At 37.8% G+C, this 13,071-nt stretch overlaps 1 protein-coding gene across 3 annotated transcripts in view; it reads left to right on the forward strand.

The window, feature by feature from the left end:
* The window catches only part of LOC150081674 (uncharacterized), a 115,799-nt gene that overhangs the window by 67,851 nt on the left and 34,877 nt on the right, over positions 1–13,071 (forward strand). For all 3 annotated transcript variants that reach the window (XM_090378798.1, XM_090378799.1, XM_090378802.1), the window contains one exon: positions 7,110–7,237. In XM_090378798.1, the coding sequence (XP_090234924.1) occupies positions 7,110–7,237 (128 nt within the window). The remainder of the gene's footprint in view (positions 1–7,109; positions 7,238–13,071) is intronic.

Here is a 13,071-nt window from a genome sequence, read left to right on the forward strand (position 1 = left end):
TCAGCGACTAAGGCCATCCACGCATATTGTCTGTTCTGTGGTCGATTTTCGGTTTGCTGGACGAAAAACCATGCTGTCCTCGCCTGAGACCGACTAACTCAGCTACGTTCTGAAAAGGGCCCATAAAAATCCTCACGTCATCGACGGGACTCAAACTCAGGTCTTTTTCACCAGTTGTGGAGAGGAAGGCGATTCTACTAACTGTGCTACCCACGAAGTCCTAAGAATACTGAAGTCTCATACAAATGGGACCGATGTAACAATAAATGTATACATAAATTACAGTACCAATTCCTTAAATGCTGGTAATTCTCCAGTGGGGAAGATAATTTAGTTGATTTTAACCATTTTAAAACTCAGTCCTGTCTTATATCTCGCAAAGAGGATACTTCTGCTCTTATATCGATCTCGATTACACTCCGATTTCTAGGCAAGATTATATATCTCTATTGGGGATTATCCTGACTTCTATTCTCTCTTGGCATAAGCACATTACAAATACTGCTTCTTCTGCATCTAAAAAACTGGGTTTTCTCTTTCGGTCGGGGCGTTACTTTTCTTCCAAACAGTTATTCATTCTATAATTCCCACTCTCTCTTCCAAAACAGTCTGAACACGTGCCGCAACTAGTCAATGTTCTTTTCTATCCAATTTCAAACTCACAGAACCAACTTTTCTTCTTCTCATTTACTCATTCAACATCCGTTTTCCGAAACAACCACCCTTCATACATATTTCCCTAAAATTACAGTCTACAGAAATTCAAGTCTAATGTGAACAAATATCTTCTTTCATCTTCTCAACTTTCAACTCATGCACGGTACTACGAAAGTATTATAGGTTCTAATACCTCTCGTGCTTGGGGGTTTCATAAAAAAAAGAAATGCCGCAGCTATGTTTGGTGGGAAATGGCAGTCCAAAATTACCTGTCCACTTGGTGAATTGAATTAAAAACAGTAAGGAAAAAAGGGATCTTGGAGTTATGATACAGCTGGATATGATGTTTTCTGAACAGCGTAGACAGGCAGCCAGGAAAACCCGTGGTGTCCTATCGATGATTTATAGAACAATAGCCTGCAGAGATAGGAATACTGTCCAAGTACGGAGATCTCACCTAAATAAAGATATTCAGCTTTTTGAAAGGATTCAAAGGCTGGCACTAAGCATGGTGAGATCTGAAAAAGGGCAGCCGTATCAGGAAAGACTTCGATTATGTGAGTTACAGAACTTGGTATTGTACCTTAGAGGGCTACCTGATTGAAGTACATAAGTGGGGAAAGTGAATGAAGGCGAAATTTTCGCTGTTATAAATGATGAGAGAAATGGGGACTAAAAAAAAAAAGTAAAATTGCAGCCATTATCAACCCACTGCAGGATGGAAGCCTCCTCAAGCTGAGGGAAATGGACCATAATCTGCCACGCTGGTCCAGTGCGGGTTGGAAAATCGACCGTATTCAGCAGTCAGGGGCTTGAACCCCGGTCTACTCAAGGAGCATGTGCCACTGCACTCCCGCTCCTGACCACTTGGCTACGGAGGCCTTTTTAAGTTCAAATTAGAGGAGAAGATGTTTAGAGTGGATTGCAAGAAGTTATCTTTCAGCCTGTCAATTGTTCATTACTGGAGAAAGTTACCTCCAGTAAGGAACCACTGGAGAAAGTTACCTCCTGGTTAGATGAGCTTGGAGAAATTCAAAGATCAACTGGATAATTATCTATGTGAGTAGGGAAGCATATAGTCTATTTCTTATCTATTTTTTTAAATATTTTCTTTTATTTTTTATATCTTTCTTTATATTTTGTTATTTTTGATTTATTTATTATTGTTTTTATTCTATTATTTATTTATTTGTTTTTATCTCTGCAGTATAAAACTGCACAGAATCCCCAGGGCAATATTGTATATTGGTATTGCTCATTGTAGTTTCGTTACTATTGTTTTGTGTTTTTAAAAAAATTATATATTATAAAAAATTCCATTAATTACAGTTTATTTAATTTTAATTAATCAATTTAAAATATTTTTAAAGTTATTTAATTAAATAACTCACTTTTATTCTTTCATTCAGTTGTTTAATGAAATTGATCATTATTTATAATTTGTTATTTTAATGAAAATAATTCAGTAAATATTTTTTAAAATTCTGTTTAATAAAAATAAGATGCACTTCGTGACTAAAGCATTAATAACTTTGTAATATTGCTGATTTATGTTGTTTTGTAGAGTTTTAGCACATCACTTAAGCTTTATTGCGCCGTATAGAGTCTCAAAATTGCGATTGTTCTGTGGTCGATTTGCTGTTTGCTAGATGAAAAACCAAAGTTTCCGGGAGAAAAAACCATGCTGTCCTCGCCTGAGACCGACTACCTCGGCCACGTTGTGAAAAATACCCAGAAAAATTCCTCACATAATTGACGAGATCCGATCTAAAGTCTTTTCGAAACTAAAATCGGTGATTGTACCAACTGTGCTAAGAGGGCATTGCTGATTTAGGGTGCATCACTAAATAGTCGCAGAAAAGAAGAATGAGGTATGGGGTGTTATTAAATTATAAAGAAACATATAAAACCTACAGTAAGTACAAATCAATTTGTAAAAAAAGTCTTGGCTAAGTACTTTAAGTACGTTGCAAAGAAGAGTGAAAAGGGATTCTATTTTTACGTTAAACATTAAAGTTATCGGTTACCAGAGAGCCAACTCATGCACCCAGTTGTATTTTGTCTGTAAATTGCGTCTAGTCGGATGCCTGTTTGTTGAATGAAAAAAACCCAAGTTTTTGGGAGCAAAAATCTTGCTACCCTCGTTCAGGATCGACTTTGAAAAAAAGACCACGTTGTGAAAAAAGCCCATAAAAGTTTCTTCCTCGCGTCATTGGCAGGATTCGAAATCAGGCCTTTTCTACAAGGCCTGAAAGGAATTCGATTATATATGAGAGGACTTCTTTGCGTATGTTAGAAGTAAACGGAATTAATCATATAGACCTACTTCATATCTGTTTGAACATTATCAATGATTCTTAAGTGGTTGACAATAAGCTAAATAAATATTTTGAATCTTGAGAATAACAGTTGGGAATAACAGACTAAATGACAGAAAATATTGGAGGACATTTACAAAAAACTGGTGGAGAGTGTTCCTTTGTGAATAGGGGAGACTATAGACATAGTCTCCCCTATTCACAAAGTGGCTTAAAGAGCGAAATCAGTTACTACGACCCTGTATGTTTGACTTCTGTGCCAGGGAAAATTTTGGAGTCCTTAATTTACATAAAATGGAGCAGTGTGGCATTAATAGCAAGTTACTACTAGGGATAGAGAGAGAGAGAGAGAGAGAGAGAGAGAGAGAGAGAGAGAGAGAGAGAGAGAGAGCTGAGTGGTAGTAGAGAGGGAATAATTATAACTGGCCACTGCTCTAATTGACTAATATCACGAGTGGGGTCTCAAGTTTTGATGCTGGGCTTTCCACCCTACTGTGTTTCTACTATGTATTGTACTTATTCATGATGTTTATATAGTATACTAAGTTTAATGTAACTTTACTCAGTCTGCGCGGGTAGCACAGTGACATCGTCACCGTCCTCTCCATATCGGGTGGAAAAGTCCCAGGTTCGAATCCCGTCGATGACGCGAAGAACTTTAATGGGTTTTTTACATTCCATGCTTGAGTTAGTCGGTCTCAGACGTAGATATCAAGGTTTCCCCCCAGAAACTGGGGTTTTTTCGTCCAGAAAACAGGCAAATCGACCAGAGAACACACGCAATTTACAGACTAATATATAAACGGGTATATGTAAGAAATTACTGGTGGCTCTAATATAATAATTTGAATTGAAAAATTTGTAACTTTGCTCATGATATGAAAGTGGGCAAGGTGATAATTCACAGTACTCAGGAGGTAGTACGTCTATAAGACAGATACATTATTTGGATGGGCTGAAATATAATCCTAGGATAACGTATCTCTTGGGAAATTCATAACTCAAGATAGTTGATAATAAAAAGGAATTGGAAGCGTACTATACAGTCTGATGTGAAGTTCTCTGAGCAGTAGAAACAAGTTGTTAAACTGGTAATGCGGTTTCAGTGAAGATATATAGCAACTTTTCCAGTAGAGACAAAGGTAAATGCTCTATTTTATAGAGAAATTGTTAGTCCACGTCTTGACTGTTGCATACAGGTTTGGAACTTCCATTTTAGGAAGAATGTGTGCTTGATAGAAAGGGACAAAGAGAAGAGCAACAAGATTAGTTAAAAGTGCAGATGGTATTCTTATCAGGCGACACTTGAATTATGCGAAGTACAGCGTTTGGAAACCAAACATCTGTGGGATGACTGCTCAAAGTGTAAAGGCTTTGAAAGTCTTGACTAAACTAAATTCTGAGGATATCTTTACACTTGGTCATATGACATTTTGTATTTGTCCAATCCCTCCTTAAATTTAGATGAACTTCAAAAATCCATACGAGCAGGTGAAAGACGATAAATTTAAATTGGGCGAGGATGATTGCAGACTGGATTTCCATGTCAGAAGTTTATTTAAGGAGGGAATGGACAAATATTTGAAAGAAATGAAATGCAAGAATATGATACTGATTACTCTCAGTTTTTTGACTGATGTTAAATAAGTTAAGAATCCTTACCTCATTCTCTGAAGTATTTGTTTATGGTCACTTGCTTTGTCCAATACTAATACTGATTAACCAGTTATACGTTAGTCAAAGAGCGAACAAAGAGATCATTGGAATAAACATACCGGAAATTCTAGCTTTCCATCCCGTAAGCAAGAAAACTAACTGAATACACGCTATTTATAGACAAAACACAGACAAGTAACGCCTCATAGCCTTAGCTGCCGTAGCATAAAATTAAACAGTAATGATCTTCTACAGTAATATAAGAAAGCATTCATTAAGGCGTGCTGATGCCAAAAATATTTTCTATGTACAGTACGTAGAAAATGTAGCGTATCCAGTTCACAATCATGAATCATCTTTAGCTTAAAGATAAACGTGTCGGCTTGTGGGTTTGTAGCTTGTTCTGCTACCCGATGGCATTCAAGAGCGAAAGTAAACTAACTCCAAACGAAAGAAAAGGAAAGGAGTCATGATATTGTTGGTGCCAATGTTTTCTTCCTGAAATTTTCCGAATCTTCTGGCAGTGATCTTTATCAGACAGGAAAAATGCAAAAACACACCAACTCAGTATTACTTATCTGGAAGGAAAAGCCCCTTATGTGTGTGTGTAAAACTCTATTTTTAACTACACAGCTTGTGCAGAAACTTTATTCCTTGGGTAAACATCATCGAGACGGTCTTTTTAGAACTAAGATTGTCTAATGACTGTTGATGTTCTGAATAAGGCACACGTTGTTACGAAATTCTATCGGAACACAGCGTCAAAATGCTGATATTTAATGCTGCAAAATAACAGTTTGTAAAAATGTAACCAAAGAGAACATTTAAAACGTTAATAAGCAAAGCAGTTTCAGACAGAGTGAATTCGTAGGAAGAAAAACCACAAATATAGTTTTCATGATGACAAACTTCACAATTAATTTATATTATTGATGTTTTTCTTAATCAAATGTTTCTTTATTCATTACACAAGCCGCCATAGCCGAGTGTTCAGGTACGTATTAGTACGCGTGCCTTGAGTTACCGGGATTCAAGTACGTGACTGCTAAATACGGTGCTGTTTCTTGTATTCTCTGTATCTTGTGAACTCCTCTGGTTGTCCCGGAGTATATTGTGATATTTATCGGTGCTCAAAAGTTATTGAAAATAATCTACAACTTTTACAAAAGTTGTTTATATCTAAAAATAAAAGAAACATAAATATGGAGACAAATATAAATGTGGAGAAAACGTGGATGAAATAAAAAAGAACCGTACAATGTTCTTTCTAAACGTTGTTGTTACAGTAAGGTTTTAGGAGCATCAGCGACTAAAGTCTAAGGCCATATTGCTGCGTGTATACTGTCGGTAAATTGCGTGAATTCTGTGGTAGATTTTCTGCCTGATGGACGAAAACCCAAGTTTCCTGGAGAAAAAACCATGATACCCTTGCCGAAGACTGACTAACTCAGCCACGTTTTGAAAAAGGCCCATAAAAATATCTCCCGTCATCAACGAGATACGAACTCAGGTCTTTCGTCCCGGTGTGGGGGGGCTGGCGATGCTAGGATTCATATTCGCGTCCTGGAGACCTGTTTTATTTCGAAACAGAAACACATTTCCTGAAAATGACTGTGCTAAGATGACACGTTTTGCCCCAGAGTACGAATAATAAAATAATGGTTTGCTTAAAACAGAATGGGCAAAATAATAATAATATGGTGACTGGAAACTCATCTGACATTAGTCCAATTGAGAAGTTCGAAATCTTCAAGCATTTGGTTTTAGCAGAGAGGCCAGAAAGAGTAAAGAGGAATGAAATTGTGAATGGCTAGTAATTTTTTCTTCTCCTAGACGCTAAAAGACAGTAGATGGGGCTTGTTTTGCGACCGAATTGTTCGGCATTATGGCCATGGCACCTAAAGCCATTAGAACAAGTTGCCCTCTGTAAATTCATTCTTGGGATGAAACCAATAAAAATAGTGGGAAAATCCCACAACTTCTCCTGAAACTGACAAACTCATCCCTAATGGATAATTTCGTGGAATTCGAACTCAAACTAATTTCTTGTGGGCGGGCCTTTATGGCTAATGCAGCATAAAAATCCACCCACAGGAAATACGAAACCTTGTACTTTCAGAGATTCATCAAACCTCTATGTTTGCCTCCATATTTGTCATCTTTTTATTTTAACTTAACTTAACTTATTTTAACTTAACAAACAAACTTTTTTGGTTTATAATAGTTGCATTTCTTTCACATAAAACACGATATGAAGTGATATATCACGTGATGGTATAATCAGTGATGTGATACAAAAGTAATGATGTCCTGTAACCAGATACTTTTTCTTCTTTTTAACCTTCCGCAGTAAACCCTGTTTCCGTATTCTAGCACCTTCTTGGACTTTGTTTATCAAATAGTTCCAGAAGTGAATAAAAACAAACTGGACAGGTGCCAAACTTGTCTGTTGTGACTAAATTCTCTTTCTCCTTCCAGGCCGCGACTAGGTCACCGGCAACACCACCACCACACGCACAACACGAGCAGCTTTTCGACCGCTATTCGTCTTATTCCACAGCGGAACGCTTTGCACGCCCTGCCGAACTTTCGAAGAGGAACCAAGGGTACGTTCAATTGAAATATATAATTTTTCGTATAGAGACTACCTCTAAATCCTTTAAATCTATTCTATGGAACAATAATTTGGAACGAAGAGACCTTTGAAATGCTGCCATCGTGCATTGCAACCATGTACGTAGACATACAGAAGGAGCGAGAGAGAGAGAGAGAGAGAGAGAGAGAGAGGGGCAGACAGACAGAAAGGGCGAGACAATTTTCTGCTAAAAATAATCTTGAAATGCGGAGTGGTATCAGATTTGTTTATTCAGAGATAAGCTAATTTCAAAGAGGACACAATTTTTATTAGGCTTCAACGTATGCCGGTGGATTTTCAATGGATTTTTGAAAAATAAATAAACGAATATCGCATAAATTGAAAAAAATAAATTTAAGTTCATTTTCAGCCAGCGTTCTACTGTAATTAGTTGGTTATGCTCTGATTTATTAAGAACATAGAGCTGTGAAATTACATTTCGAAGGGCAAAGTTCTAAATGCATTGATCTCTCAAAGTGCAGCAGTGCTGTTCCAACAAGCAGCCCTGGTATTGTTGCAGTTTATTTATGCAAAACATATATTAAGTAGCACTAAGGTTATTTTTAATATATTAAATGTTTTTAGATACGTATGGATCTTGCTGACTTCTAGAGAACGAAGTTAAATTACAAAAAAAAATATGCTGGTCCCCGTGAGGTCTTATTATCTGTTTTTTTTTTTATTCATACTCTTCTATTTCTATTAATATTATTTTTGTTTTGCTGTATTCTAGTATTATTTTTAATTTCTTCATTTTTCTTTCTGTTTTTTTTTTCTGGTACTGTATTCACAGGCGATTCCATTCTGTCTACCAGTGGATGGAAGATCTTTAGATAAGTCCTTTTGGACTGGTCAGTACGTGCAGTTGCCAGCTGCCCGCCTCCTTGTGGCATGGACGGGCACTAGGAAGCAGCTTTCCTTGTGATTGCTGTTATTCCTGGGAAACATCCATTCCCAGAATTGGAGCAGCTGCAGCACACCGAGCTGTCGCTAATTCTCCAGGGCTACAGACTGAAACTCATCAACTGGCAAGTCTGCTGAAGAATGACAGTTCTATAAGGCTTCCTGAAACACAGTCCCTTGATGTCTGTGCCGAGCCGGTTCGCGAGATTTGTGGTATTGGACGGGAACATCCATTGTAGGCTTCTCAGCTAGTCACAGTTGGAGTGTAGCGACCTCCTCTCGGCTCAGTGTGCTATCATTAGACTGTGAAGAAGAGAAATAATTTGAGAACGTCTATTTTTGATTTCAGTAGTTTCGACACGGTGATGATATTAATCCTGAATTGACCCGAATAGCTCTGAATATTCCTAAATTATCACACAGAAGCCTATTTTATGAAATCAGACATTAAGAGTAATAATTTTTTTCAGTGCTTTAAATATTTTTTAAATCACTGAATGGTTTAAGAATTTTTTTCAGTGGTTTAGGTGTTCGCAATACTCCATTGTAAAAAACAATTAACCTGATACAATTATTATCAAACGAGAGAGAGAGAGAGAGAGGACAGAAAACTTAATATGACGTTGTTTCCTCTCTACATACAACGACAATTTTTGCTAAACAAAAGAATGATGAGACTTATAGTTAGTTCTTAGGTAATAAGGGTTAGAATAAAAAGAAGACATTGGGTTGAAATTTTGTGTCATAATTAGTATTAGTATTAGCTATTGGGTGCAAAGAAGCCCGATGCTTTTGCTGCAACAGCCAAAAAATATTTAAAATAAAAAGAAATAATAATATAAAATAGCTCATCTATTTGACTCTCTCCACGACCCTATCCATCTGACCTTCACTTTTCCCAAGCTGTCAGACCAACCTTCCATAGAGCCTTATTCCAGCAATCAACAACACGCTGGTTAAAGAACACTACTTGCAACAATGGTCTAACCTCTTCTCCCATAATTTGATTTTATCACCCCATAGTTCTAGAATCATTTATAATAGTGAAAATTTCAGCCTCATTCATTTTAATTCACCGTTCTCAGAGCTTTCTCAATCAAATCTCCAGATTCCAGTCTCCGTAGCCATATATTTGAAGTTACTCCCCATATGGTTGTTCTTTTTCCGATATAATCATATGTGCTGCCCATCTTTTGGGCACTTTCAAAAACGTCCAAGTTTTCTCTTTTTTTTAGGTGCAGTCTTGATACTTGAGCACTGTGCAGTCTTACAATAGCTTTGTACAGTGAGATTATGATATCCCTATCTTTACAGCAAATGTTCGATAAATCATACTCCAGATAGGGCACTGTGGGCCTTCCTTGATGCCTGTCTACACTCTTCGGAGAACTTCATGTCTGACAGTATGCAAACTCCTAAATCTTTTCTTCCTCTGGAATTTCTAATTCGACCCCACCAAGTGTATAAGTTAATCTCGAGTTACTGTTCCCCAAATGCATTTTGCTGCATTAAAACATAGTTGCCACTTTCTGACCATTCTTGAAGTATTACTATATTAGCATTAGTAGTGGCATATGATGCAAGAAAGCAAGCTTATATAGCATCAGACATTTCCCATTTCACCTATCTGTTCCCTCCAAAAGTTTGTCTAGTTCTTCTTTGAATTTATTTAAGCTATCAACTTCCAGAACGACAGATGGAAGTTTATTCCAGCAATCAACTATTCGCTGACTAAAGGCAAATTTCCGCACATCTTTTCTGCAATCATCTTTCCTCAATTTAAATTTACGCCCTCTCAAGTGCGTAATCTCAGCAAGAGGAAGAATCCCATCAGCAATCAGCTTGCGCAAAACATTCAAAGCTTAAACACTTCAATCACCTTGCAGGTACCTAGTCTCCAGAAGCCGCAGTTTGTAGAAATGACGCCTTTCTTGGTAAGAGCACCCCTTTGTTCCCATCACCAATCTCGTTGCCCTTCTCGGTACTGATTCCAGTAGTTCTACATCTTTCCTAAAATCAGGCCCCCAGACCTATATGCAATTCTCAAGGTGTGGCCTGACCATTGCCTTATACAAAGGGATAATCACCTCCTTATCCCTGCTAGCAAAATTCCTGTATATCATTAACAAAACAGCATGAGCTGTCCGGACAGCCTGTCTGCACTGTTCAGAGAACTTCATATCTGACTGCACAATTATCCCGAGATCATTTTCATTCTCCACTACCCTGAGTTTAGTACCGCACAGTTGGTACTTTAATCTGGCGTTACTGCTACCCACTAGCAGTACGTTGCATTTGCCAATGTTAAACTTCAGCTACTACTTCTCAGTCTATCTGCCTAACATTTCTAGATCCTGTTGCAGTAACATGCTCTCATTACTGTTATTAACAATCCTACCAACCTTTATATTATCTCCAAACTTGGACATTAAGCCTAATATACCTTCATCAATATCATTTATAAATACAAAAAACAACAATGGGCCCGACACCGAACCCTGAGGACCTCCACTAATAACATTAGTCCATATTAGACGGCATAAAAGACAAGCAACAACTTGTCCTTTGTGACAACATCCTAGTATCCAATCAAGTTGGTCAGACAAGATTTCTCCTTAAGAAACCCATGCTGTGTCTGTACTATAACTGCTGTCTTCTCTAGATGAGATGATCCTACATTACTTCTTTAACAAGTGACCCCATTACTTTCCCTGGAACACAAGTTAAACTAACAGGTGTAATTATTCGAGTCACCCTTATCATCTTTTGTGAATTGGGAATACATTCGCACCTCTCCAGTCCGTGGAGACCTTCCCTGAATCCAAAAATGCTCTCATAATTATGGCTAAGGGTGTGCTTACTTCTTTTTCTGCTTCCTTTAATATCACTGGATTGATCCCATCCACTCCAGGAGCCTTTCATATGTTTAACTTCAACAATTTGTCTTCCACTTTCCTCTCAGTTATTACAAATTCATTTACTTCCCTATTAGATATTGGCCTCCACTTCCCTAGAGATTTCCTAGTGTGTGTGTGAATGTAGATGCAAAATACTCATGGAGTTCGTCATACCTTAGCAAGATCATCAGCAGTCGAACCATCGATATCAACTGGACCAACCCTATTCATCCCTTCCTTTTAGAGTTTATATAAGTAAAGATATTTTCGCTGTTTTTCTTTGCATCTTTTGCCAAAGATTTCTCTTAATCTGCCTTCGCTTGCCGAACCTCCTTCGTGTCTTGATTACAGACTAACTTATAGCTACCATAGTCTTCTGTGTCGCCTAATAATTTATATGCATCCCAGGCATTTTTTTCTCCTCTGCTACGAGTGTCATTAGTTCATGTGACATCCACTTTGGCCTAAATCTTGAACAGTATTTCTTAGTTGTATGAAAAGCCTTGTAGCTTCCAAGATTAATTCCTTGTAAGCTTCCCATTTAGAATTTGCTGTTGGTATAATCAGTTGGTCGCACTGTATAGAATTTAAAAACTGTCTGAGACCACTGTACTCACCTTTACGAAAGCAAAAACCCTTCCCTTCCCTTTTCACCTGATGGTAGTTACATCTTTAATTAAATCCCACATCAATACACTGTGATCTGCCACCTAGTGGTTCCTTTATCTGCAGATTCTTAATACATTAATTATCATTGGTGATAATACATCTAAATCATTTGGAGAAACGCTGCTTGGCGCTGACCATTATTATGTTGGCACAATCTGCAAATTTTGACATTATAGTATTGCTTCGCTGATGTCATTTATAAAAATCAAAAACGATTGTGGTCCCAGTACCAATTCTTGAGGGACTCCAGTTCTTACATTAGCCGAAGCTGAAGAACTACCCTCTGCCGCAATTACTACCCTGCGTTCCATGTAAGGATTTTCCCCGTGATTTCGTGTTCCAGCGTATACAATAACCTGTCGTGTGCAGGACTGAGTCATATGGTTTGCTGAAATCAAAGAAAACAATCTCGAAATTATTTCATCTAATATGTACAAGTATATAAAAGTACAGGGTGGCCATAATTTAAGTATCCCTATTCAGAACTCTCTGTAGCTCTTAGTGATAAGCGGAATGCCACCACAATTAGTAAGTAAACTATTCAAGGCATGGGGAGAAGGATCCCGTGAAAAAAAAAATAGTTCAAAAATCTGCCGATGGGGATAATACGGCGCTGTACAAGAGGAAAGACATGGCAAAGTACCAACAAATAAATAACTAAAACAAACCTTAATGAAATTACAAATTTTTATTTGTGCTCTTTGCAAAAAAAAAGAAAGAAACTGAATTGCGCTAAAGTTTTAAACCCAAACTAAAAAATGAGGCACCTAAGAGAGCAGAAAATTTGCATAAAATTCAGTTAATTTAATTTTCCCAGCAGCAGAGAGCTATAAAGGCACAACGCGAACATCGCAAGCGTATTCTCTAACTTTACTGTTAACATTATTCCTCAACTGCAGCAAAGAGGATACCTAGATGAGACAAATTTTTATGCAAGATGGGGCTCCTCTTCATATCGCATGACCATTACAGCAGCATCTCTGGCATCACTTTACTGCCCAAAGAGTCATTAGTCATTGGTTTCTCATTGCATGGCCACCACATTCACCTGACCTTACACCGTGTGATTTTTGGCTGTGGAGTCACCTCAAGGCCAATGTCTATCGATGAAGTGTCCCTAACCCGGCTGTCTTAAAGGACAACGTAACGCAACATGTGCGAAAAATTACTCCAGAGATGCTGCATTCCGCAGTTGAGCACACTGTGCATCGAATGCAATTTCTGGTCCAGAACAATGGCCATCACATCGAAAACCAACTCCACCATCATCAACTATCGGGAGGAAACTATGAGTGAGTTTGGAGCTGTGAAACCATTTCCTCTGGCAGTTTAACTG

This window comes from Mastigoproctus giganteus, chromosome 8 (genome assembly GCF_048544385.1).
Source record: "Mastigoproctus giganteus isolate SK-2022 chromosome 8, ASM4854438v1, whole genome shotgun sequence".
Lineage (NCBI taxonomy): Eukaryota > Metazoa > Arthropoda > Arachnida > Uropygi > Thelyphonidae > Mastigoproctus > Mastigoproctus giganteus.